The sequence below is a fragment of the Xiphophorus hellerii genome, chromosome 6 (assembly GCF_003331165.1).
Source record: "Xiphophorus hellerii strain 12219 chromosome 6, Xiphophorus_hellerii-4.1, whole genome shotgun sequence".
Classification (NCBI taxonomy): domain Eukaryota; kingdom Metazoa; phylum Chordata; class Actinopteri; order Cyprinodontiformes; family Poeciliidae; genus Xiphophorus; species Xiphophorus hellerii.
The window spans coordinates 148,043-175,573 of record NC_045677.1 but is presented as its reverse complement, the minus strand read 5'-3'; the positions used below and the strand labels follow the sequence as shown (position 1 = coordinate 175,573).

Here is a 27,531-nt window from a genome sequence, read left to right as displayed (position 1 = left end):
TGTAAGCCAAAAGGATGACGTCATTGTAAAAGGAACTTCCATTCCAGTCAGAGAGCAACTTTGGCCAGAACGCAAGGTCAGAGCATCAGCCATCATCCAGAGAGACCTGATCCAGCAAAGAGGGAAACGAATTGGCCAGGTCAAGCAAGCATGAGATGAGGGAGCAGCCCTAGGGCATAATCTGCTTGGAAACTAATCAGTTAGAGTGAGACTTGAGAATAGAAAGCAGGTTTAGTTCACACCTTTAATATATAGCTGATACCATGGACAGCTGAACCATAAACATTTTTTTTATGGGAAAAACACACATTCAGACACACATAATGGCTTATTCTTTTACTTAAAGCTCATGTAACGTAGAGTGAGAAATGTATTTTTTGAATCTTAATTAGTAATATGCAATGCATCAATAGTATGTCTAAAACTCAATATGTCATCTTGTGGATGTTGAAGTCTTATTGACACGTCATTGTATTGTATAAAACTAAGTCTAAGTTTGAATTCATGACATTTTCTCTCAGGCACTGTGACCTTGTCTGAACATGTTTGACCTGTCCACATTTGTTTAAATAAATTTCCTGTTTTCCTTACTTAAAATGCATATGCAAAGTTGATATAACTCGACAATAGGATATCCCTCACAAAATAACAGCACAACACAATAAACTACAAAAAACATAGCTTTTATTTCCTCCCTGACAACTCAGAGTCTAAGACAAAGCTGTCAAGTCTCTTCACTGCCATTGGAAGAAGTGATCAATAAGGCCTGAAAAGAGAAAAATCATGCAAGCAATCAAGACCATTTCAAATTATATTCTGCAAGTTACACAGAAAATATAAATGAGTTATCTATCGAGTACAACCAAACTCATTATTGTTCATAAGTCAGTGAAACAAATGATAGAAATCAAGAACATTAAATGAAATATTGAAGGTTAAAAAAAAAAAGTTCTTAAATGCGATATGGTCATTAAAATGTACATTCTTCACCTAAAGGTTAGTATAGTTTAAGATAACGCACAGAAGGTAATCTTCAAAGTAAAATTAATATGGCAAATATTTGTGTGCTTAAATATATTCTGTAGGAAAGCCTTATTTATCCTAATTCAGTTTCCCTAAATTCTCTATGCCAGGGGTGTCCAAAGTGGGTCCTGGAGGGCCGGCATCCTGCACGTTTTAGTTCTCTCCCTGGTACCAACAACCTTTTCAGCAGGTCAATGTTCTTCTTAGGCCTCTAACGAGCCATCATTTGATCCCGGTGCGTTAAACCAGGGAGAGACTAAAACATGCAGGATGCCGGCCCTCCAGGACCCACTTTGGACACCCCTGATCTATACTAACACATTCTTTAGAGTTACTCTGACATAATAATTTAAAGTTTATTTTTTTTAAAAGATGCAATTATTAACAGAGGTCTTAGGTACTCTGAACTTAACATTTGATCTTTGGTGTCAAAATTCAGATCTGGTATTTCCATCAATCTAATAATACAGTCCTGTTGATATTTGATCATTTACATAAAAAAAAACAACTTAAGTTCAATGTCTTCCCAGTATTACCTAACATATCTTGGACATGTTAAGCTAACTATAAGATTATCTATTTAACTAGAGTTGTTTAAGTTTCTTATATAGGCAAGTCTAAGTATTTTTTCTTGCTCTGTCTTCGCCTTCATTAAAAAATTGTCACCAAACGTTTTGTTCCTTTTTATATTCTTACAGTCTCAAATTGCAACCATGCTCTTTATTCATTATAGCACTGTGCTGCTATCTTTTACAAGTTTAATGAAAATATAAGTACCTGTTGGAAAATCTATGTTGGTAAAGCACTTATTTAAAATTTGCTTACTGCATTTAGTTAATTTTTGAATGCAACTTGAAGTAATAGATTAGGTCTGAGAAGCATTACGACATATGATGTTGCTTAGGCCTCTACCTACTGTAAATTATCTTGATGAATACACAGCAGCCAGTGGTTGAGCACAGATATGGAGTGGCTCTCCCTTCCAATAGTGATTCATGTGCTCTGTAGCACAGGGATCAGCTCAAACCTTTTTAGTTTGCTTGTCACTATAACAATGGGAAATGTAACCACATTAGGTGTTCCTTTTCTGTCAGTTGATTCCAGGTTGACATCTTTCCTCAGCTCTTCTTATTTGTCAAGAAGTTTAACAAGGCTCTGCCGAAGATCGTTCAGGTCAAATATCTTAATGTCCAGAATTTCTATGGCCCTCTCGATCTCAGTATCCATGCGATCTCGTTCCTCCAGAGAATTACTTAGTGTCTGCTCTGTGTTCTGGATGCGACGCTCCAACTCTGAGCTTCGCATCTCCATTTCCTACAGTGAGCATAAGACATTGTTACAATAAGAACCACAAACAGAGACTTAGACAATATAATCATTTGCTCATCCCTCATATCATCATGAAGTTACTGGGAGTGTGTAGAAAATTACATTAAAAAATGTAAGAATGAACCTAGTCTTGGAAAATAATTGATTTGGTCAGGATTCCATTTTTTTCATTACCTTACTATAGCTTAATTTTCAGAAAGATAAGGAAATTAAATGAAATATTAGACTTATATAGTGCTTTATTAAGACACTAAATAAGTGTCTTAATGAATGGAAATTACTCATTTCCATTCATGCACACCCCTACACGCCAACTGTGGCAAGTCCTGGATCATAGCCACAGCTGCCCTGCTGTATTGTGCCATTGGGCCTTCCGACCATCACCAGCAGGCAAGGTGGGTGAAGTGTCTTGACCAAGGACACGACAGAGGCGTTCATCACATAAAAAAGTAGTATAGATGCTCTAATATATAGTAAACGCTAATATTTTCTTTTTTAAAAAGACTGTTTTGTCACTTGAGGCTCTCTGTTTCTTGTTTGAAATAGAGTTTTTGGGAAGGAAAAAGAAAGAATGTGAAGAGGAGAAATGGAACTTCTGCCTAAGCTGCGTACATTAGACGCTTTAAAATAAGCATCTAATCCCTAGTTTCTTCCAATAATCTTAAGGATCCCCCAATTATCAGGATGGCTCTTAAGATAAGCTTGAGAGAAATTCCTGTCTGTGGTCAGAGTGCTCTGGTCCTCTCTGAAGGGCTTTGGGACTGCTCTGATCTAAATCATGGATATTCAACATGTCCAATATTGCATCGTGTATGGTGTTCCCTGATGACTAGTGGTGTGCCAATCGATCATCCACCAATAATCAGACGATTTCCATAAAAAAGTGTATGATCACTGATTGTCGATCACCAGTATCTCATACTTTGCAGCCTGCAGAAGCCAGTGAGCAGCACATCTCCCCCTTTTCTGAGCGCACTGCAGCAAATCATAAGCAAAGTTGGGTGGAACTTTGACGCTCTGAGAGTGGTGGAAATTTTGAGTCTTGCAATGAAAAAATACCTCAGGGTGAAGCACGTCAAAATGCATCAACATAGTGATTTAATATGACATTTAGAAAACAAGCACTTGACGGAGTATGGCTATATTGAGGCTCACTGCAGAAAAAAAAGACATCCGGAGCTGCCAGATAGCAGGTACAGCAGCGCACAATTCCCAACACTCACTTGGATGAGCATAAGAAACCCCCATCAGAAAGCTAAGCAAATAACCTGAAAAATAATTTAAGTCATCGAGCTAGCAGTGGAAGATGCTGGGCTCTGCTCTTGCTGTTGGATCATTGCTACGCGCTTCTGAGATGCAATATTTCACAGACCTAGAGGCATTGGAGCTCTACCAGACAGTATTCTCTCACATTAAACTTCTCCTTAACTTAAAAAAAGTTTTAAAACTTTTGCTGTCCTAACAGGAGATCAATAATCTGTGGAAAAAGGAAAAAAAAACTAGAGCTCCTCTGCCTCCTCTGTGTATTCTGCAGAATTACACGCTTGGTCAAAAACAATCAATCAGAACCAGAACAAAACAATTAGCCATGCTCTGAGGCAGTTTTGATTTAGTGACACAGGGTTATTTATTTTAATGCAACTTGCATTTGACTTTGAATGAATGTTTCCTTTTTTACTTAAGAATATTTGATATAGGCAGTATTCTGAGATTTATTTGACTTTATGTATAATCTTAGGCTGTTGAGAGCCTTATGCTCAGTTCACACCACACAATTTTAGAATTGTCAGTCGACCGTCAGCCGATTTTCAAAACCCGGGAGACCACATACTAGCCGACAAACCGCAGGTATAACGAGTTTGATCGAACCGTGTGTGGTGTCCAGCCACACGGTAAGAGCACATCACACACAAACCCATTTCTCTCACTGACATTCAGATTAAAGACAGAAAATCCCGTAAAAACCCACTATATCATACGTGAATTTAGAGTGAACAAACACACTAAATTTTATGGTTCCATTTTGCCAGATCAAATAGTAGAATTTATACCTAAAGAGAGCAGTGTTGTATAGTAACGAAGTAAAAATACTTCACTACTTTACTTAAGTATATTTTGGAGTACTTCATACTTTCCTGGAGTATGAAAATTTTTGATGACTTTCACTTTTACTTCACTATATTTCCGAACTTAATTGCGTACTTTTACTCCGATACATTTTCAATGTGTGGTTTAGTTACTCGTTACAAAAAAGCGAGAGAGAGAAACGCAAGTGTTTTGACCCCACCTACTGATTAGCAAGTAGCAAGCAGGCTACCGAACAAAGTCCGTAGCCTACTTGCCTGGGCTTGTTCATCACCACCAATAGGATACTTCTTCTTCTTCTTCTTTTCTATTATGGCGGATCACAAGCAACTTTAAGGTGCATACCGCCACCTACTGTACATGAGTGTGTAGAAGCATTGCTTCATATCTATTAAATTCTACTTTTTAATTTTGTATTCTTAAGATAAATAAACAATGCTTTCCTTAATTTGTGAATATCTGTTATGTTTCCTTCATTTCCTAATATACCTTTAAGATTCCATTCATGCCCCATATTTCTAACTATTCTCTTTAATTCTTCCCTTTCGAGTTCATTTGACTTACAGTTCATCAATATGTGTTCTACATTTTCTTTCTCTCCACATCTCTCACATTTATCATTATTTTTCCTCCCTATTTTATAAAGCATGTCATTTAAGTAGGTATGACCTACTCTTAATCTACTAATTATTATTTCTTCTCTTCTGTTTCGTTCATTAATGCTTCGAATTCAAACTGACTTTTGTACTTCATATAATCTTCTTCCTTTCTTATCTTCATTCCACATTTTTTGCCATTTCTTGATTTCTTTACTTTTAATTAGGATACACCTGTTTCGCTTCTCCCATTAAACACAAAGCAAGTCTCGCAATCAGTAGCAGCCACATGGAAATTCTATCTTACAAAAACTCCCCGTCCAACTTGAAGAAACACATCGAGGTAACTTCTTATGAAATGGTTATAATCCTCCTGTTTCAGTAACTATAGCTTGGTCACTAGGCACTACTGTATTGTGAAATCTTGACCATAAATGAACTTTGTTTGGCATTGTTTCAGTTCCACACGTGGTGTATTTAGCTTAGGCCTAATGTTGACTGTAGCAGGCTACCTAGACTCCTCTGTTCAAGGGGGGACAGAAGCCATAGCAATAGCAATTTAGACTAAATTTAACGAATATAGGAAAGGCATGCAAGTTCAAAACCAGGTTTACAGATGCCAATAAGCTGCATTTCCCTCCCAATTCTTTTTTTCTTTTGCATAATGACCAGTTGTGTGCACCACCTACTGACTGTAGGATTGACTGATTCACTGATTTGTGAAGTAGAGTAATCGTAACAGCTCTTTTTCTTCATGTTGGCCGCATTTTCTGTACTATTTATTTTTCTCATTTTCAGCACTGACCTTACTTGAAGGGAAAACTTAAGGCTTACAAAAACTTTGTATTTTCTGTCCTGGAGGGTATACTAAGAAGCTGGTTCAGTTGTAAAGCAGGTTAAGTTAACCTTGTGCTATAGGTAAAGCACCTAATTTTCTTAACTAAATGATGCCTGCAGGTATATCTATTAGCAGGTTTAATTTTGCCTGCACTTGGTTGGGTACATTATTTTAAGTGTATTTGACAAGTTTACCAAAATATAAAAAATGTCATTCAAACTGCATTTGCTTTGTTTTACTTTTTACTTGTACTTTTCATTACATTACTTGAGTACATCCATTTTTACAGTAATTTCCATACTTAAGTACAAGAAGTTTCAAATACTTTAAGACTTTTACTCAAGTAACATTTCAGTCAGTGACTTCGACTTTTACCAAAGTCATATTTTGGAGAGGTACTTGTACTTTTACTTGACTCTGAGATTTCAGTACTTTATACAACACTGAAAGAGAGAAACGAACAGCCAATCCATGTCATTGGTATCAGTGATCGGCCCTCATGGGGGATCAGTATCAGAATCGGCAGGACAAAACTTGATTGGACCATCCCTACAGACAACAAATATAAATGCAGTTTGTTGAATGTGACGGGTAGCCAATCAGAAAGCAAGGTACGGGAAACATACACAGAAGATAGACAGAAAACAAACCAACTTGCCATTGAGCACCAAATAGTCCTGTAGATGTTGGAGACATTCTTGTATTGTTTTTTTCTCTGTTAAATATATTTCAAAATCTATCGTCGTCGCTTCGGCCATATTTGTTTCCTCTGAACTCAAATTTGGTCTTGAGAGGTTTTGTGAGTTTTCCCATTTGACATCTGAATGTTGGTGAGTGAAATGAGTTTGTGTGTGGTTTGTTGCTCCTGCCATGCGGCTGGACATCACAAACTGTAAGATCAAATGCTACATTTTCTTTGGTCTCCCAGGTTTTGAAAACAATATTAAAATCTTGCCGTGTGAACCACTTGAAGAATTCTTACTAAGAATTGATAAGTTGATAATTACCAGTAATTACCAGTAATTATCAACTGGTAATTATCAACTACCACTTGATAATTAAAACTTCAACAGTTTACAAAATAGAAAAGTAAATTAGTGTTGTAGAATTTTAAAAATTAATTTAGGAGAAGCTAAATATTTAACACATTTGCAAAAGTGCTAAACAAATAATTAGCTCTGCTATTAGCACATTAAAGGAAGTGTGCCCACTACTGTTAAGCACCATCGAACGCCTGGCTATCTAGGACTTATGCATTTAGCTCATCGTCTGTCACGCCTACCCTTAATCTGAGAATGGCTTCATCCCGCTCATGTTCCATCTCATGGTACTCTGCCTTCTTACTTTGTAAAATGTGAATTTCCTGAAAATCAAATGAAAGGAACACATTGCATCACTTATTGTGATGTGCACATAAATTAGAGGAAATATGAGGCATTTTCCAACCTCATCTTTGGCCTTCAGCAAGGCCTCCAGCTCCTCCAGGGACTGGGTTAGCTCGTCCTTCAGCAGCTCGCTGGGTCCCTGGCCTCCATGGGCTTCTAGTTCAGAAACCTAAAATAACAGTTTGTAAGTGAGAAGGCTTTACAAATTCATGTTGTCAAATGCAAATAGGAGACAGTAAGTTGTGGTTAAAATGTCAAATTAGTAAAAAAAAAAAAAATCCTTAAAATGTTGAACAACTCTCCACTTGGCCGGTCCTTTTTATTATCAAGAGACATACAGATGGAACATATATAAAGAAAACAAGCCATCTTAACATGCTTGCTTGTGTAATATGTATGTGTGTGGGGGTTTTTATGTCTCAGTGGTCAGAACTTTAGTATGTCCAATCCACTATTTTTAAATCACATTTAAGAAAATGCAAGGCTGTACATAATCTACTCAGAAACATTTGCAAAGCAGCTCTATCATATTCAGAAGTATCATTCTTGAGTAATTAAAGGAAAAAACAATCAATATAAAGCCATGCTTCGTCCTTAAATAATTGTTCCCTTTGTGAGAGGTGACCCTTATAATTGTATAACAGTGATAATAGAATTTCAGACAGATCACCTTTAACAGTGTGCTAAAATGGAGTAGTCTTCATAAGTAGAATTAAAGAGCAAGAAAAAAATGCCAACTGTAATTGTCCAGACATCAGGAACAAAACTATTCAAGTAGTTCCAGGGAGGTTTCTCTGCTACTGATGTCAGTCGACAAAACTTTCTGCTGACTTTGAAAGTGAAAAAAATAAATAAATAAATAAAACATCTTTGCATCTGAACTAGATAAAATATGGCCTTTTAGGGCTGTCTTTGGCTTAGTGGGAGGAGTCTTGAAATCTTCAAGTTGCAGGCTCAATTCCAGCTTCTTCCTGCTGGTGTGATCCTGGGCAAAGTGTATGAATGTTTGTAAGTGGGTGAATGTGACTCTAATGAGTAGAAAATTGCTGTATAAATTTAGAACATTTTCTTTCATTATAGACTAGTACCTGTAAGACCGCTTTGAGTTAAACAAGGATGAATGGACAAGGATAATTCAAGGTCTGTTGAAAGTATTAGTTGTCGACAAAGTTTCACTTGAGCACATTTAAAAAGAACAAAAAGAAAGGCAGAAACCCCAGAAAAATTTCTCAGAAACACAGTGGACTGTTTTAAAAGTATATTGTACACATTAGCAAGAGCAGAAGGAGCAAAGAAAAAAAGTGACATGAATGTATAACCGCTCCCACTGGTGATTTTTCATTTTCTCCTAACTGGGCCATTGAAAGTAGGATATTGCTGTCCTACAAACCCCTCTCTCTCTTACATTATCCACCCTAGAGACTTGAGCCATTTTCAACCACCTGGCCCCCTTGCTCAAAAAGTGAAGAACTAGCTCAATCTAACAGATGTAGGCCCCTCAATCGTATGACTGTATTTGTCGAGGTGGAACTATTTCTCTCTCTCTCGCTCGCTCCCCCTCTCTTTAAAAGCACCTTTTGAAAATACCTTTTAAGCACTTAATAAATGTACTTTTCTCTAACCCTTACCCTTTATTAAAACTGTTGTTTTGTAGGTATGATGTAATATTCTAATCATAAACGTCATGTTTTTATTAGCTTTGCACAGAAAATCATCATAGATAACAGAAATAAATGCTTCATAGCATCAATCTGTGTCTAATTTATATAATGTGTTTCACCTGAATAGTTGGGCTACTGAAATAAATTAACCTTTCAATAATTTAATGTATTGAATGGAGCTATATACAGGTACATCAACTAAAATTTTAATCTTGTGAAAAGGTTAATTGCTTTTTGTCACTCATTTCCAAAACTGGGACTCAAAGATTTATTGCACATAGTTAAATATTAAGTCTTTATTTCTTGTAATTGTGATGATTATTGCTTACAGATAATGAAAGCCAAAATACAAATTCTCGGAAAATTGTCCAAAACTGAAAACTGAAAAATCTGCAATGGTTTCATGGTCTCTCAGTCTCGTTCAGTAGGATACAGAATCACGGGGAAGACCGCTGACTGGGCAGATCTGAAGAAAACAGTCCCAGACTCCTTCCACAAAGACAGGAAGACACAAGAGATCATAGCTAAAGAAAGTGGTCGTTCTCAGAGTTCTGTATCCAAGCATATAAAGTTGAGCAGATTAAGAAAGTATTATAGGAAAAGGTGCAGCAGCATCAGGGATAACGAAAGTTACTACGGATCTATGAATCCCGGATGACTGGCAGAGGTGGTGCTTCAAGCACTGATCCTGTAAAGCAGTGGTCCCCAACCTTTTTATCACCGCGGACCGGTCAAGGCTTGGCAATTTTACTGCGGCCCAGTAGGAGGGGAGGGGGAACAGAGGGGTGAACCCTCATACAGGTTCACATGGCACAATTTAAAAGTTTTTGCACCGATTTTCGACAATCTTAGAACGTTCCGAGTATGGCTGGAGATAATCGGAACTGATCATCCTGCAGTGTGGTGTATTACATAGAACCTTGGGACCGCTCCGATTTAAAATCGGGCATTTTCAACATGGTGATTGTCTTGGCCCGACTATCACAGCCTGTGGGGTTTTCCCTGACTGGGAGCGAGAACGCAGCCTGTAGAATGTGACAGGTAGCCAATCAGAAAGTGCGGCGACGCAAGCATGGAGGAGAATCCCAAACAGCTGACATGGCACACCCGAGAGTCCGGTGGACATCAGAGATGATATGTGGAAACAAAATGAATGTTTATTCAGCATTTTGCACAAGGAAAATCAACAGACATGATAATGAGAGGAACTGGAGCGAAACTGGTACCGCAGTTAATAAACCCGGTAACGTTTCAGCCATCGTTAATCTGACATAAATGGGTTATAACGATAAGGCTTCATTCAGTCAGGACTTGATGCAGACACCAGCTCTCTTAAAATGAATCCACAAACTATCACTATTGCTTCTACATCGTCATCCATTTTTGTTTATTCTAAATTCACGTATGTTGGTGGTTTTATGGGATTTTCTTATAGAATCTGGATGTTCGTGAGTGGAATCCATGTGACTGGGCACACAAACCAATTGAACCTGTTGTACTTTTATCGGCTCGTGCGTGGTCACAGAGGTTTGGAAAATCGGCCGACAATTCTTAAATCGTGCCGTGTGAACCAGACCTAAGACTCACAAGCTCTACTCCTTTCCTCTGGACCACTGTCCTAACACTCTCTGGCTCTGGTCACTATGGTAACATTTACACATCCCTTCAAAATAAGATACAGATGCGCTACAAAACCAAACATTTTACTTTCATGAAAATTTTAACAAACGATAATGACAAGTCAATGGAAGCCCTGAGCTTGTTTCTCTGCAACGAGACGGTCCCATCTGGGAGACAATGACACCTGAAGTGTGTTGCTTATGCACAGGGTGCTTGGTCTCTACGTGGCGAAGCAGTTTGAAGGCTTCATTCCCTCATTAGCGAACCGGACCCTGCATATCATGCAGAGCAGGCTTGGAATTTGGGAATCACCTACAGGTCCAGGATAAATCCATCCTCCTGTCTCTTCTCTGGGCCTTTTTCCCTTCGCAAAGAAACTTTCCAAAGACATCTGATCTGTTTCTTACTCATTTTGCTGCTTGTGGGATCAATGTTGGCATGCAAGATGTAACCAATAGAATCCATTTAAAGGATTTTCAAAAATAAAAAATCCTCCAGACACAGTTTTACATATTTCATAAAACTGAAATATTTAATTATTTCTTATGCGGCCCAGTACCAATTGGTCCACAGAACGGTTCCGGTCCGCTCCCCAAGAGTTGGGGACGAGTCGACTGCTGTAAAGGATCATTCTTTTGCATGCCCAGGTTGAGAACTAATGACAACAAAGTCACCTGTAACCTGCTGTGGACCCACGTGACTCTGTATAATTACACGACACCCGGCATGCAATCCCTCAAACTTCTCTCGAGAAGCAAGGCTCCGAGGGACCAAGCACTCTGGCGGTATCATCTCTGATGAACTGTAACTACAGTTACAGTGCTTCAAGCGCTGAATGACTTATGTCAACAAGGTCACGAGGAATCTGCAACATCTAAGAGACAACCACTACACCACTCACCCTAATGTGATGTAGAAGTATGCTGCTCCAGAATTCCTTTAAGGGGATGGGGTGCAGCCACATTCACCCTGTAAAAACCAAGCAAAGGTACTAGGTGATTTCCAGGAGGCCGCACAGTATATAATGTCCAATGGCACCCCAGTAATGGCAGCACACGAGGTCGACATGCCCCTTGTAGAGTGGCACTACAGCCAGCAGTGGCCGGCCCTGCAAGGCATTGGCCTTGGCGATCAAATCCACAACCCCGTGTGCAAGTCGCTGCTTAGAAAGTGCCTGGCCTTTCCGTGAGCCCACAAAGCAAACAAAAAGGCTATTCATCTTTTGGAAAGATGCCGTGGCATTGATATATGCCTCAAGGGCATGAATAGGGGACAGTGGTTCAGAGGAGCATTAGGTGTCAAATTGGGCAAGATGGAGCGGCTGGGTACTGCCTGCTGCCAGTGACACCTTAAGAATAATTGCCACATCAGGCCACAGTGTAACACCTGAGCCATTAGGATTCCATGGGCAGCAGGTCTCAGCTATCGAGAGAGCCTGCAATTCCCCCACGTTTGCAGAAACCATCGCCAAAAGGAATGCCGTCTTCAGTGAGAGCCATTTGAGGTCCGCAGGCGGCAAGGGCTCAAATGGGAGGGACAGAAAAGCCTGAAACACCAGAGAAAGGTCCCACAGCGGTGCCACAGGGCGGTTGGGTGGGGGCAAATGCCGAACACCTCTCAAAAACAGTACAACGTCCTTGTCTCAGCCCACTGAACAATCATTCAACCCAACATGCCAACAGGAAATAGCAGCCACATACACTTTCAAGGTAGATGGAGACTGTCCCCAATCCATTAATGCCTGCAGGAAGGTCAGTATGTCAGAGACTGAACACTCCACCGAGTCCTGCCCTTTATCCCAGCATGGGTCACAAAGACCATCCACTTGTTAGCATAGATAGCTTGCATGGATGGTGCCCATGCATTACCCATTGTACGCCCTACTGACCCAGCATATCTTGAAAAAGTGGACCCCAGCCTTGCAGAGGCTAAATCCAGAGCTGAAGCCGGTCCAGGTTGGGGTGCAAAATCTGTCCCCCCATCTGGGAAAGAAAATCCCTCCTGGAGGGGAAACGCATCGGCAAGCTGGAGCTCAGCTCGTGCAGTAGAGGAAACAAAGTCCTCGCTGGCCAGAAGGGGGTCACCAACAGAACCCTGTGCCCCTCCTGATGAATCCTCAGGAGAGTCTGAAAAGTTAACTAAATGGTGGAAAGGCATAAAGGAGGGTCCGAGGCCAGTCGTGTGCCCGCACAGAGAGCTGGTGTTTTCCAAGGAGAACCAAAGGGGACAGTGAACTGCATCCCTTGAGGCAAAGAGGTCCACATCCGCCCTGCCAAAGACCTTCCAGATTCACTCCACCACCTCTTGGTGAAGCTTCCACTCTCCTGGAAGCGGCTTCTGACAGGACAGAAAATCTGCTGGCATGTTCTGTGGCCCCAGGATGTAGGCTGACCTGAGGCTGGCCAAGTATGGAGCTGCCCAGGTCAGAAGCCGTTGAGTAAAGCACAACATTTCCCTTGACTTGGTTCCCCCCGGTGGTTGATGTGAAAAACCACAGCGGTGTTGTCTGAGCTCACCAGCACATGCTTCCCTTGCAAGCCTGGAATAAAGTTCCAAAGAGCCAGAAGTACAGCCTGTAATTCCTGGGCATTGATGTGTTCCCTGCTCTGCCACTGGGACCATGTCCTCTGTGCCATTTGACCCCGCCAGGTTGCACCCCAGCCCATGGAGGACGCATCCGTAAACACAACTTTCTGTCGACACAGGAGGGAACTGAGCGGGACCCCTGTCATCATAAACAACCTCACCCTCCACTGGGACAGAGACTGAAGACACTGAGGTCCCACCCGAAGTCTTCAGAGACGATGAGTGTTCCGTGTGGGGTCCAGATTCAAGCTGTTCAACCACATCTGGAGGGGCCGCAATGACAGCAGCCCCAAGGGCACTATGCCATAATGTGAGCATGCCCAAAAGTCAAAGATACCAACAAAGTAAACAACAAAGTAAGATCAACTGAGCGCGAGCAGAAACGCCACCGGCGAGTCAAAAGAGTCACAGCAAACTACTGCTGTAGAAAAGAAAAACAAAACTTACTAGTCATCGCAGCGGCGACAGATCTGGTAAAGGTGAAAACAGCTTGTGCAGCCCCTGGAGGGCAAGACTTACCTGCAGCTCCCACCAAACTCGGTCACAGGGCTACTAACAGCAAGTAGCTAGGACAACAGTGGTACACACAGAAGCAACCAGCTTCACATGACCACACCTGTACTGAACACACCTGCGCGCGAGAAGAACAAAAGGGATTGAACGCCAGGTGTCATGTGACAGGCAGGTGTCCCCGGCCACCTGCCTGTCCAGGTCTCCTGCCTGTGACCTGTCCCTGGCAGGTCACAGGAGACTTTGTTGTCATTAGTACTCAACCTGTGCATGCGCAAGAATGATCATTCAATGCTTGAAGCACCGCCTCTGGCGGTCAGTAGGGATGAAATAGAAACACTGTTTTCAATATCTGTAAGATTTGAAATATTTCACTCTTTTTTAATGAATTCATATAATATATGGGTCTGAAACGAGTGAGAAATAATATTGAACTTTTCATAGTAGTGACTTTTATTTTTAGATGTAGTGTCACGATTTCTGAGGAAGGTTGAAGCAACAGCAAATAGCATGTTGTTGTCCCAAGTGTTACACAATTTAAAAAAAGATTATGATGTGATGGTTTTTGTTGCCCTTGTACAATTGTTTTGTTTACCTGTTCTCTGAGTCTTTCAGTCTCCCCCTGATAAGCTGCTAATTGTTTCTTCCATTGTTCCACATTAGCGTTGGCCTCATGCAAAGCCGCCACCAACTTAGAGTTACTGTCCTGTAGAGTGAAAAGCTCAGCTTCCAGGTTAATCTCACAAATAGATCTGCAAAACACAAAAGCAGTTTTGATATATACAGTGCATATATATATTAAAAAAATCTAATACTTTGGTTAAAATGAATATATTTCAACATTCATAAAACTATTAAAGCTTGGTAAATAACATTGCTGGATTAATTTTAGATCATTTACATTTGTAACCTTTTTGTTGTGTTACAGATTTATACTTCCAATTCTTTGGTACAGTACTTGAGTAACACAAAGTAATCAAAGACTAAGAATTTCAAGGAGTAGATGGATCCGTCTGGAGCTGGGACAGAGGAAACAAACTCTAGGTCCTGTGGATTGGGAAATGTTCTCCTGACTGCATACTTTATGTTGGCTATACAAGCCTGTAAGTATTGTTTTCTTCAAAATCTACTGTTTCTTCAAAATTAATTCTACTGTCTTTAGATAGTTAAAAAACATTCTGTGAACATATCAAACATTAATTATATGCACACAAAGGTCTTTCTAACTTTGATTTGTAGGTGAAAGTGAATTGTACAGACAAAAATTATTTAATTTATTTTCATTCTATGTTTGCACTCTGATCTCTAATACTTTGTCCGAGCATTGCCCCTTCACATCTTCAAAGCTTGAAGTTGTTTCCATGGCAACTATTTACCATGGAAACCATTCATGATGCTTTTGCTGTCTTGGTAATTCAATGGTGGGATTTAAAAGTGTGTGGGTGTCTGAAAATGTTGAATGAAAAGATATTTTTCACTGTTGTTGGATGTAAGATGCACTACCTTATTGTTCTTCCCTCCCCATCTTAAAAGTAATTACTAGAAACATAAATTATTTCAATATTTGTCTTCATGCCACCTCCTCCCTCCCGCAATCCTCCTCCAGCCCTCCTATCCATCATCCTTCCACCTCTATCTGTCCTCTTTCTGCCTCTATTTCCTTCTCAACTTCTCTATTCGCTCCTACCACTCATCCTCCTTCCATCACTGCTGACCAGGTGCGGACTGAGCTGAGACGACTTCATCCTAGAAAGGCTGCAGGACCAGACCGGGTGTGTCCGAGGGTTCTAAAGGTCTGTGCTGCGGAATTGGGGGAAGCTCTACAGCAGGTCTTTAACCTGAGTCTGCGACTGGGTGTGGTTCCCACACTATGGAAAACATCCTGCATAGTCCCTGTTCCAAAAAAGGCTCGCCCAAGTGAGCCAAATGATTACAGGCCAGTTGCTCTGACGTCCCACGTCATGAAAACATTAGAGCAACTGGTCTTGAACATGATGCAACCCCAGGTGCAGAACGTACGGGACCCTCTTCAGTTCGCCTACCGACAGAGGGTGGGTGTTGAGGATGCTGTTCTCTTCCTGCTTCATCGTTCCCTCTCCTACCTGGATGGAGGGGGCTGCTTTGTGAGGATGCTTTTTTTCGACTTCTCTAGCGCCTTCAATACTATCCAGCCCCTTCTTCTACAGGAGAAATTGAACATCATGGCTGTGGACCCCCATCTGGTGTGCTGGATAACAGATTACTTGACCAACAGACCACAGTTTGTCAGGATGGCGAGCTGTAGGTCCACCACTCTGACCAGCAACACAGGTGCTCCACAGGGCACGGTTCTTTCGCCCCTCCTCTTCACTCTCTATACCTCCGACTTTAAATACAACTCAGTTACATGCCACATGCAAAAATCTTCGGACGATACTGCCATTGTGGCGTGTATAAAGGAGGGTGGAGAGGGGAAGTACAGGAGCCTGATGAAGGATTTTGGGGCCTGGTGCCACAGGAATAAACTCGAACTGAACATCTCTAAAACAAAAGAGATGGTTCTTGACTTCCGTAGGGTGCCCCGCTTTCCTCAGCCTATTACCATCGATGGTATAGAGGTGGAGGTGGTCAGCACATACAAATACTTGGGCCTACAACTAGACAATAAGCTGAACTGGTTCTCCAATATAGATAATGTGTACAAGAAAGCACAGAGTAGAATGTACTTTTTGAGGAGATTGGCCTCCTTCAATGTGTGCTCTAAGCTCCTGTACATGTTTTATAAGTACATTGTGTCTACTGTTATATTCTATGCAATCGTTTGTTGGGGGGGCAATGCAAGGAAGAGAGACACACAGAGACTGAACCGCCTCATCTGCAGAGCTGGCTCCGTGGTCGGTGTGAGCCTGGAGTCTATGGAGACGGTGGTGGAACAGAGGACACTGTCTAAACTCAGTCTAGTCCTGGAGAACACCAGCCGTCCTCTGTACACTGTTTTCTCCAACCAGAGGAGCTCCTTCAGTGACAGGTTCCTCTCACTGGGTTGTTCAACTGAGAGGATTAAAAACTCCTTTGTTCCACGGGCCATTAGGCTTTATAATGCTGCTATCTGTGGGAGACGGGGTAACTAGCATTTTAACATATTTAAGCACTTTTACTAGACCTCTTTTTAGTGGTAATGTATTTATTTATTTATTATATTCTTGTACCTTTTATGGATGTCTCCAGCTGTACGATTTTAATGCTGTGTGGATGTGAATTAATGTGTGAGCAACAGATAATCTCAATTTCCCTACGGGATTAATAAAGTTCAACCTAACCTAACCACATTATTTACCTGTTATAGTATGTTTGTCACAGAGGAGCAGTAAAATTATTTCTTTAATTTTATAGTTCAACAATGAAACTTAAATGTCTTTAATAGGTTATAGACACTTATAATGGTATTATCTTGTTGTTTGCATTTCTAACATAAATACCAGCAGTTCAATTCAGTTTACTTATATAGCACAGATTCACATGAAATGTCATCTCAAGGCACTTCACAAGACAAATGGATGTACAAAATGTGTAGTAAATTCAATCATATAGACAGATTGAAGTTTGTTACATGCATTCCAGTTAGATCTGTATAGACATTTTTTAATAAGCATATTTGTGAGGATACTGCATTATTATTAAATTTAATATAATTTCATACTTTTGTTTTCTTTGTCCAGGTTAACTTAAAAATGTAGCTATTATTTTTACACGTTAAATATCTAAACTACATCAAAGTAATTGCTAGGGATGCATAAATATGAAAAATTGGGCCGATGTTGATATCAGATATTAATACTGCTGTGAAGCCAGTACAATATTTTATTTAATACATTTTTTATTTGATTACTCGATTAATCGCCAGAATAATCAATAGACTACTCAATAACTAAAATAATAAGTTATCAATAAATAAAATAATTGTTTACAACAGCTATAGCTTCTGCACTCCTCTATTTAAATTATAATAAGTAGAGTAATACATTACATCGCTCTTTTTTTCTATTTGGCTTTCTCTATGTCTTTCTCTGTCTCCATGTATGCATTGTAGGATTATTAAATGGACCACAGAAGCCCGACCCACCACCCCATCATAAAGAAATAATTTTGACCCAACCCAAATTTCAGTTCAGACTCGAGCTATCGATCTAAACTCTATCAAAAAATGCCTTTTAAAGCATTTGAAGACTAAATATATGTAATGCTCAGTGACGTGCAGTCAGGGGAGAGCCTCACCTGACATCATGAAAGAATAATATAATGATAAGATACATTTTATTGCTATTTTCACCCTGTGGTTTGTACAATAAAGTACCTATTTTTCATTTAGCTTAACCAATTCTGATAATTTCTTCTTCAAAATTGCTGGATTTTTGCATTTTCCCATTCAAATGCTCAGAAGTGAAGCCTGTGAGGCAGCAGTGAGCTGAGCCTCACCTGGGATTGATCAACCTCTGGCTAACTTCTCTGGCTGCCACCCTATGGGAACATGCTCCTCCTGTCTGTACGTCGCCAATTAAATGGTTAAAAAACATTTAATGTATGAACTGATTTTCCATAATTTAGCTTATATAATATAATGTACAGTGTTTTTTGTCACCAACTCTGTGTGTAACGTGATTCGTGTGCTGAGGAGCGATCAGAAACGGCAGAGAACAGATTCGAGGTGAGGCAGGCAGTTCTCTTGCCTCATGGCAGGGGGCGCTCATGATCCCAGACATTGTGGCTTCACAACTGCAGAGTAAGACACAGTAACAGCGAGCTAGTGATACAGTAAATAAGGGAAGCTACACGCAACTAGTCTACGTGTAGCTTGGCTGATACAGAGCGAGAAAAGGTGGTTTGAGTTGTACTTCAATAGGTTTCCCCTTAGCTGTGCAGCATAGCACTAAATTAATAATATCTATATTTCCAAGTTTCATGGAGTTAACGGAATTATTCTACCTTGGCAGCATGGCTATGGATGGCATGTAAAAGTATAGTCTTTTTGCCCTTCAATGTTGTCCGCATGTGCAAAATTTCTGCATGTAAACAATAACATGCAGGGGGTCTTATGATTTTGATTAAGTCAGTGCCTCACCAGCCATGAACCTCACCACACGTCACTGGTCATGCTGTATTTATGATTTGTTAAAACAGTCAAACCCTAAACCCTAAAACAGACCATAGGCTTAAAAAGAAGAAGAAGAGTCAATAACTAGATTGAAATGTTTAAAGAAAGTGTGGATGGGCTCTTTTGTTTGAATGCTCCATTTTATTACCCTTCCGACAGCATCTTCTTAATCCTCTCCTTCTCAGAGGCCAGGGTGATATCTGCACTCTGGCTGCGAAACAGCTTGTCCTCTGGTCCATTCACACACATCACTGGGGGAGACTGGAGTTCATCCGAGAGGTCCTGAGAAACACGTCAGTAAATGGACTCTCTTGATGGAACGTACATTATAATCGACAACAAAGTGACTGCCTATAAAGGTGGAAATCTTTTCAAAGTTTTAATAAACTGCTTTTAAAGTTCAATTTAAAAATATAGAGAAGCAACCATTTAGTAGTCAAGATTGATGTCCTCAATGAGCTCAGCATCTTAGGAATTTGCCGAAATGATGCTTACTAAATTAAATCAAGTTTCAGAACTTGAGTAACTTAAATGTCAGTTTTTAGATTTTTAACTCAGTTTCTTCATAAAGACAAACAAGACTCACCTGTGAGAACTGGATGAAGTCCAGGAAGTGGAAACACAAAGAAATTTGTCATTAATAATCACACCATGCTTACTGCCCTTTCAAAATACACTGCTGACAAAAACAGCACCTTAGCAGTAAAAGGGGATTTTCAGACATAACTGATGCAGGTTAGAACAGATACTAGAGGAACTTCCTCAGCTCTATCACATGTGGAGGGATAGTATAGCAGGGAGCTGGCAATGGCAGTGAAGACCCTTCGACAACACTAACAGTGGTTGATGGTAGTATTGTTAGGGTTAGGGTAAGAATTTTGGATGTGCATTCCACTAGCTGTTATTGTGCACTTGTTCTGCATCTGGGGCACTTTGACAACATTACAAAACATACAATGTTGTAAACAGTATGAGGACATCCATGCCCGTAACTTTGATCAGGTGGTCAGGTGCAAGTGTCATGGTGTTCGTTGATCCTTGGAACAAAATAAATGAATGTTTTGGATGGCTGAAACATTGAGAATATGTGTAGGTTGCCTGGTAAACCTATTTCAAACAGCTCCGGAGTACTTCTGGGGACTAGGGACTACAACCACCTGTGAGTAGCTGCAACACCAAATATATCTTAACACTTGAGACTCCCTCTGAAATGGTTAGTACTGCCTATTTTAATAGTTCTGACAGCAAATATACTGTACCTTGATATGCATTAATATGCACAGTGGAAACCACCATAGCATAACAGGAATTAATGTTCATGATCTCCCTTCTCTATGTTTTTGGTGGTACAGCTAATCAGTGTCAAGGAACAGGACTGGTGTTCCTGGACTGGCTTTGTAGATGCAAGCTTTGCAAATGCCAGGAAATAGTGTGTCAAGTGGGCTGCACAGTGGGGCAGTTGGTAGCACTGTTGCCTTGTAGCAAGAAGGTCCTGGGTTCGATGCTTTCTGCATGGACTTGTTCTCCCTGTCACCTGGTTCTCTCCTGGTACTCCGGCTTCCTCCCACAGTCCACAGTTAATTGGTCTCTCTAAATTGTCCCTAGGTGTGAGTGTGTGTGTGAGTGGTTGTTTGTCCTGTCTGTCTCTGTGTTGCCCTGCGACAGACTGGTGACCTGTCCAGGTGACCCCGCCTCTCGCCCGGAACGTAGCTGGAGATAGGCACCAGCACTTCCTGACCCCACTAGGGACAAGGGTGTACAGAGAATGGATGGATGGATGGTGTGTCAAGTAGCGTTGTGCAAAGGTGTTTCAGCTTCCCCAGCTGTATTTTCTCTCAAATATTGTAGAATTAAACATGAGTGAATGGGTGGATTTTCTGTGAATAATTTTGAGTTGTACTCCACAGAAAAATCTGTGAGGACTCACTGTGATTTCTGACTATCCCACATACTAAGTATTTCCCACCATAAGTCTACCTGATCTTGCTGTTTAACAAGTCTACAATACACTCTCTGTATGGCGACCTTCACTTACTGTTCTGGTTATCAGAGGACCTGAAACTGATAGCAACACTATCGCTTCTACCAAATTTCACCTTAACTGGCTGGTAATTTATGGGTGAGGGGGTTATATTTGGCTGTTCTTGTGTGTATTAAATTTAGTCACAGAAGCAAAACAGAATTTGACAGTTTTTCTACAGCGGAAATACACTGTGGTTTATCAGTTTTTATTGATCAAAAGCCAGATGTAACCAACATTTTTATTGATCGATTTACTCTATGAGGCTTCTGGGCAGCTGAAAGTACAAAATGCAAATGTAGTGTCCTGCTGAGTAGCAGACGATAATTTTATCATTGTCCTAGATTTCCTCACTCTTGCTTCCCTTTGAGGCAAGTGACCCAGCTCATATTTCTTTAGATTTTCTTTCCACTCTCTCCCTCCTTCCTTTGGTACAATTACAGTAAGCTTGTGCTTTAGCCTAACATTAAGATATTTTTCAGGATTGTTCTTTTTATTATTTTTGCAGATTTCGAATGGAAAGGGTAACACTCACCTGAGGGGCTGCAATTGTGAGAGCTGTGTTGGCTAGTTCTTTGTCCTGAGATTTTTCTCGGGCCAAACGAGCAGCATCTTTAACCTCCTTGAACTTCTCTGAAAACTTAAAAAATTCAAACAATTTAGTTAATTGATTCAAAACTATGAGTGATGACATATCAAGGAAATTGAGAGGACAGTTATACTTGGTTTAATTTTTGTTTAATATACCTGATGCAACTGCTGTTCCGTGGCAAAACCCAGTCCATAGACAGTATTGGCTCTGCTGTCGGCCCACTGACCAAACTTCTGAGATGTCTTAGTAAATGTCATGCTTGGTGTAACAGTGCAGTTGATAATTGCCTGGGTATGCAAAGGTGATAAGTCAGGTTAAGAACCTGAGATTCAGATACAAAAACAAAAATGGTGCAGTCAATAATTCAGTTAAATTTCAATTATTTATTTCAATTAATTAATTATTTATTTATTATTTATTTATATCAATTTTTACCAATTAAAAACAAAAGTCTTCCCAAGGCATTTTACAAAATTGTTTCTGGTTATCAATAAATACAGTCAGATTCAGTTTTCTATTCACTTTGGTCAAATGTTTTTGGTCTTGGGAAACCCAGACTCATTGAGTCAATGATTTGCAGCAACAACACTTTCTCTACAAACACATAGCTGTGGACAGTGGATTGCTTTAAGTCTTTAACCTTAAGATATCATCTCAAAGTAATTGGCAAAATAAGTCAATTTAATTTCAATCATACAGACATAGTCACCACATTTCAATTTGATCCTAGTTATCAAATAATGCAGTTAAATTCAGGTTACTATAGTATAAAATACTCCATTCAGAGCAATGCAGACAGATTTATGTCAATATAAAGAATGATAAATGCCCAGCAGACATTTTCTAGACCTACATACAGTGTTTGTTTATTAATGTGGAAGTAGTCATAGCCTAGTCCTGAAGGTTTCCACATCATCTTTATCTTCACAATCCTGAAACAGATTAAAAGTCCCAGAGCTTTACTCCCTGTTTTACCAACTCTAAGAAATGATTATGTAAACTCCACATTTCAGCTGTGACACGTTTGGCATAACATGCTGGACAGCCAGAGCAGCACTGAAGATTACTGTGGAGCCAGAGAAGAGTGTTGGCTACTGAGAATCATCCCGCACTGCCCCCTGAGAAGCAGAAATATGGGTCATAGTAGGTGCTAAAAAAGACCCTCCCCCCAGTCCCTGATGTGACCTCTTCCTCATAATCCAAATCCCTGAAGGAAAGAAGCTGTAGAAGCTCATATGCTGACAGGCCACCCATGTCACAGGACAACTTTCAAGATCCAGTGAAAAAAGTCACTTTATAAGAATATTACTGTTTGACAGTTTTCTTTTAATTATAGTGTCTTTAGTACTCACTTTGGTTCCACCCACACTAATAATACGATAGGCATTGCGGTTGGCATCATAGAAGAAGGACACTGTCACAGCATGCTTGCTAGCAGGTATCCAGTTCCTCTTGGTGGTGGGATCAATCTGGAAAACATGGGCACGAGTGCTGAATATCGGCTGCTCCCTGGAGAAAGGAAGACAAGAAGGATCCTGAAATTGTGAAGAAAAAAAGAAAAGGTTTGCAAACCAAAACCAGGAGCAACTCAAAAAAAGCATAATGCACAGAAGGCAATGTTGGTAAGAGTAATAAAGAAATTGCAAAAACCTACTGACGTCCTGACTTTTTAGCTTAAGAGAAAACTTTAAAATATGTGTGTGCAGCCGATCAGATCCTTTCCCCTAGAATTATTTTTCTACCACTCACCAGCTGTACAAAGGAAGTTAGCAAACAATGTTGCTAGCTCACTTGAATAATGTTTAGCTTCTCTGTACAGTCTGAGCTGCACTAGAATGGTTTTGAGAAAAAAAATCCAATATATAAATTATGTACAAGGCAACAATGTTTGTAGTGTTAAGGGATTGTTTCCTCATTAATAAGAAAAACTTTTTCAATGCTTCCTCTTCAGCAGTTATTCATGCTACTGTCCTAAACCCCAACTATTTTAAATCTAGGTCATATAAAAAGACATTGATCACACTCACATTGATTCAGTCAAGATGTACGTTCTAAATGTACAGTTGAACGACAATAAAGTCTGTCTATGTCAGAATTTCTGACTATTTGGATGCAGTTGTGAATAGAATTCCAAAGAAGAAAGATATCAGCAATCTATGACCAATTTTTTTAATGCTCAGCAATCTGAGAAATAATATGAGGAGTCTGCAAGTTTTTCTCCCCAGTACTTGGCCATCAGTTCAAATAGCAGAAAAGATTTTAACTGAATAAACTTTTAAGATTTCTGGACCCTCTTTATGTCCAGAAAAGAAGGTGCCATTTAGCCAAACTTTGGCCATGATGTATAGCTTCATGTTGTGAGAATATCAAACACTTACCAAGTATCATGCAGGGTGGAGGAGAATAAATAATTTGCAGTTGTTTGTCGGGCACAAATATAAGCATCTTCTAACCACAGAGTCTTCAGGCAAACTAACGTATTTTAGAATCCAGTGTGACATTGTCTCTGATATTTAAATCTTGGACCAAACTTGGTCAGCCACAGAACAATAATCTTTCTAAAATCTTTCACTTTTGACCCCAAACATTCAGTTGTCTCCTAGATGTCCAACTATCAGACAGAATTTTATTTCAGCAAAAAGCAAGTTTAAAACTATGCATCCAAACCAATGGAAGAATGCCCACACTGAAATATTATTTATAAGTAACTCAGCCAAAGTCCAGAGAACCAAATCTTCCTCTGCTCTACTAAAAAAAGGGTTGAGGAAACAAGATACCCAGAATCTGAGTGGAGAACTTTTAAAATGTAAAGTGGGTTCATATTGTCAAGTATGGTAACAGACTCTTACCAAAGAAGACTGAAAGCTGAAATTTAATCAAAATAACCTTTAATAAAACAATAAATGAAGGTAATGCAAGATGGATATTACACCTTTTAAATAACAGATTTAACAGATCAAACCTTTAAATTGAATCACTGGGTTAATGTCCCATTATATATGATCAAATGTTTGAATTAATTTATCATGATTTAATTTTGCATCACTAAACCCTGGTAATTTAGCAGTGGTGGGTACACTTTTCAGAGCCACTGTAGTTGTAAAAACTACTGCATGATGATCAGTGGTTTTCATACGCTTCTGTTTTTGATAAGTAATGACAATGTAAAAATGTTATGTGCTGCCGTTAATCTGAGGTCACTTAATCAACTGTTTGGAACCAGATCTATTATATTATATATATATATATATATATATATATATATATATATATATATATATATATATATATACTGTATATATATATGTATATATATATATATATACTGTATATATTGTTCTTCTATATGAACCTTCCACCATGACTGATGAATTATAATTTCTAGCTTGCTTAATCAGAAGACTTATTCTTTGGTTTTTAGTTACTCTGGCATAATAACTATTTGTATGCTTTAAAAAAATATGATAAATATTTCTAATCCATTTTAACAAAAATAAATTGCTAAGAAAAAAACACGACATAGATGATGCTGCTCATTCTTTTTAGTCAGCTATCTAGTTGATGTGCTGAACTTAAATGTGTAATTACTGAAACCAGGACACTGCTTCAGTGCAGGATCTTTAAATGATTGGGTTTCTCCCAACAGAATTGGGTTATTTTTGCCTGACAGTGGGCATTAATAGCCAATCCCATAAGTCAAAGCTTTATCCAAAAATCTTGTGGGTGGAGTAGTCGTTTTACAATTGGAAGATTGTAGGTTTAATTTCAGCATCCTCCTACCACTTGTCAGTGTACCCCTGGGGCTGGCCCTTAACCCCAACATGCCTACTGACCTACATATTTGTATGCAGGTGTGAATAGGTGAATGTGGCTTTTCTGTAAACCATTTTGAGTGGTCATATTGACGACCCAAAGTGCTTTATGTTGGCCACATCATTCTCAATGGTGGCCAGTTCTGCTGCCAAAGGTTTGTGTTGTCAATTGGCTGCTGGGATGGACAGGTGGTTGGCTTGACTGCGCTGGGGGATGTAGAGGCAGAGTTGGGGCGCAACCTGCCCTTCTCTGGATCAAGGCTGCTGCTTCAGTTCTTGACTGCCAATCTGAGAGTCAGAGCTTTCTGGCCCTCCCTGCTCTTGGGGGCTGAGTGCTGCAAGGTTTCTACTCTTCTTACCATTGTAACATACAGTATTTGCAATTCCAGGTATCATTCATCCACTCTGACACACATACTCTGACCTTCACACCAACACACCTATGCAAATTGACCAGGGGGTTAACATTTATACAAACCGTTAACCGCATGTCTTTAACAAGTTGTTAAAACCGCATTTTGTTAAAGCAACTTGTCTACTTTGATGTCAGATAAAATCCTGATATTATAGACAATTAAGCAATTAGGATAGCATTTCCACATATCATTTCTGTAAAGCAAATCTGCCCTGATTTATGTAGGCAATTGGTTCCTGAATGTGGTTTTCCTAAAAAAATTTAAGTGATTGATTGATTTCTTAATATAAAATGTAAAAAATATTTCATAAACAGCCACGACTATGAATTATCTCAAGATTATGGGATTAGACCAAAGAAAATGGTAAGTCAAAGTGTCATTTTGATAAATGATTTAGTCAGAATCAACCTTTGAGTTTGAGGGGGGGAAATAGAACACTGCTAGATTCAGTTTGAAAGCAAAATCATCAGAATGTGTCTGATTAATGTAAACCACAGAAATATTCATCAGAATAACTGTTTTGCTTTGGGGTTCACTCATTGCAGTTTTCTGGTTGATCTCCTTTCTTCAAAAGGCCTGACCTGCCGAATCTGAGTTTTCTGAATATGAACTTTTTTGTCTGAAAAGCTGCTAAATATAGGACAAATTTGATAATTTGGCAACAGATTATTAGTGGTGACTATTGTTGACCGCCCACGTGCAGACACCTGGTGGGCGGGCCTGTCAGTCAGTCAGTCAGTCAGGTCTCATGGCAGAGCAAAAGAAGACATTGACTGATTTTCAGACCTATGTGGAGGGGAAGGAGATCGGTGGATAGGATTGGTTTCACATGGAAGAATCGGCTGATCACCCGCCTTCTAAAAACAAGGAAGAATTTTAATAGTGCCCCCTAGTCTCATTAACATACCTGTCAAGTCTCCCGTTTTAACGGTATTTTACCCTTCTGTCGGCCTGCTCCCCTATTAGTATCCCAGCACCCGCCCACCTGTCTCTCTCTCTCCGACGGCAGCAGCGGACGGATAAATGTTTCCGGTATTATCAAGTCCAAAACTTGGTAGGTAATTTCTAAGGTATGGATTTCAGGGCTTTGCATCCCGAGTTCATAACTACATAGGCAACAAACCTCAAGATTGAAATCTGCTGAAGAATCACGTCCCTGAGATTCAAAAAGTTTGTTACCTTTCTCTGTGGTGAGGAAACATCTTAGAAGGCGACCAGAACTCCTTTGCTGTAAAAACAAAAAAAGTCAGATTCAGTCAGGAATGGAGCAGATTGACAGTTAAATAGAGGTCTAGTTTGTTCTCCTCCAGGCACCATTACTTACCCCATTTCGTTTGGAAACCTTGTTGAATGTTATCTAACAACTATAGCCGCCGCTGTCTCAGTCCGTCTCCGACTTTCAGTCCAAACCACCAGATACTTAATCCCGCTTTATTCTCTGGGTTTAAGCTTCAGTGCCCGGAGCTGCTCTGCCGTTTAGGTGTTAGTACCCGCTGTCCACGGAGCAACAACACTCCCAGCTGACCTCAGTGACTACAAAGCCCACACTCCGGATCAGCTCTCAGTCAGGTCAAACAACACGCATCCGCTCTCTGCTTTTCCTCTTTCTAATTCCGTCCTGTTAGCCGGAGCTCTCAGGTTTCCTGCAGCAGTGTTCAGCTCTTTATTCAGGCAGCGGCGGAGCGCCCGGTAGCCGTGCAGCGTCTGGACTGCAGCCGCTCCCGCTGCATGTGGAAGGCAGCAGAGCAGGAGGAAAGTGTGTCAACCTGCCTGCAGCCGGCGCGGCGCCGCGCGGCGCGCCCCCGTGCGCTCGGACAGCTTTGTTTGAGCCAAAGGTTTGACGGCGCGCAGGAGAAAAGTCACGCTTTCCAAAAGCTGCTCAGGGGGACATCGCACATACTGCTTCTCCTGAAATATATTTGCTAAT

The 27,531-nt window shown here is 40.1% G+C and overlaps 1 protein-coding gene across 4 annotated transcripts; it reads right to left on the bottom strand.

Annotated features, from left to right (window-relative positions):
* Nucleotides 1-662: 662 nt before the first annotated feature.
* LOC116721259 (homer protein homolog 3-like) lies at nt 663-27,406 on the bottom strand. 4 transcript variants are annotated; one of them, XM_032564880.1, is made up of 12 exons: nt 26,929-27,406; nt 26,784-26,832; nt 22,729-22,885; nt 21,532-21,663; nt 21,320-21,424; nt 19,351-19,359; nt 18,913-19,025; nt 14,229-14,385; nt 7,318-7,425; nt 7,154-7,234; nt 1,312-2,337; nt 663-1,151 (listed from the first exon to the last, which is right to left on the bottom strand). In XM_032564880.1, the coding sequence occupies exons 2-11, from the start codon at nt 26,804-26,806 to the stop codon at nt 2,152-2,154; spliced, it is 1,071 nt and encodes a 356-aa protein (XP_032420771.1). In that variant the 5' UTR covers nt 26,807-26,832; nt 26,929-27,406; the 3' UTR covers nt 663-1,151; nt 1,312-2,151. The 4 variants fall into 4 exon arrangements, with proteins under 4 accessions (XP_032420771.1, XP_032420769.1, XP_032420772.1 ...); XM_032564878.1 differs by having other exon boundaries at nt 18,913-19,046; nt 26,929-27,404; XM_032564881.1 differs by lacking the exon at nt 7,154-7,234 and having other exon boundaries at nt 18,913-19,046.
* Between the last annotated feature and the right edge of the window lie 125 nt (nt 27,407-27,531).

Bases quoted from the DNA above. Each gene is read 5' to 3' on its own strand.
- LOC116721259 (XM_032564878.1), bottom strand. From the start codon at position 26,806: ATGTTTCCTCACCACAGAGAAAG. The intron at 21,664-22,728 runs GTGAGTACTAAA...TTGCATACCCAG, and splicing joins TTAGTGTGGGTGGAACCAAA to GCAATTATCAACTGCACTGT. The intron at 7,426-14,228 runs GTAAACAAAACA...CTGTTATTTTAG, and splicing joins CTGAAAGACTCAGAGAACAG to GTTTCTGAACTAGAAGCCCA.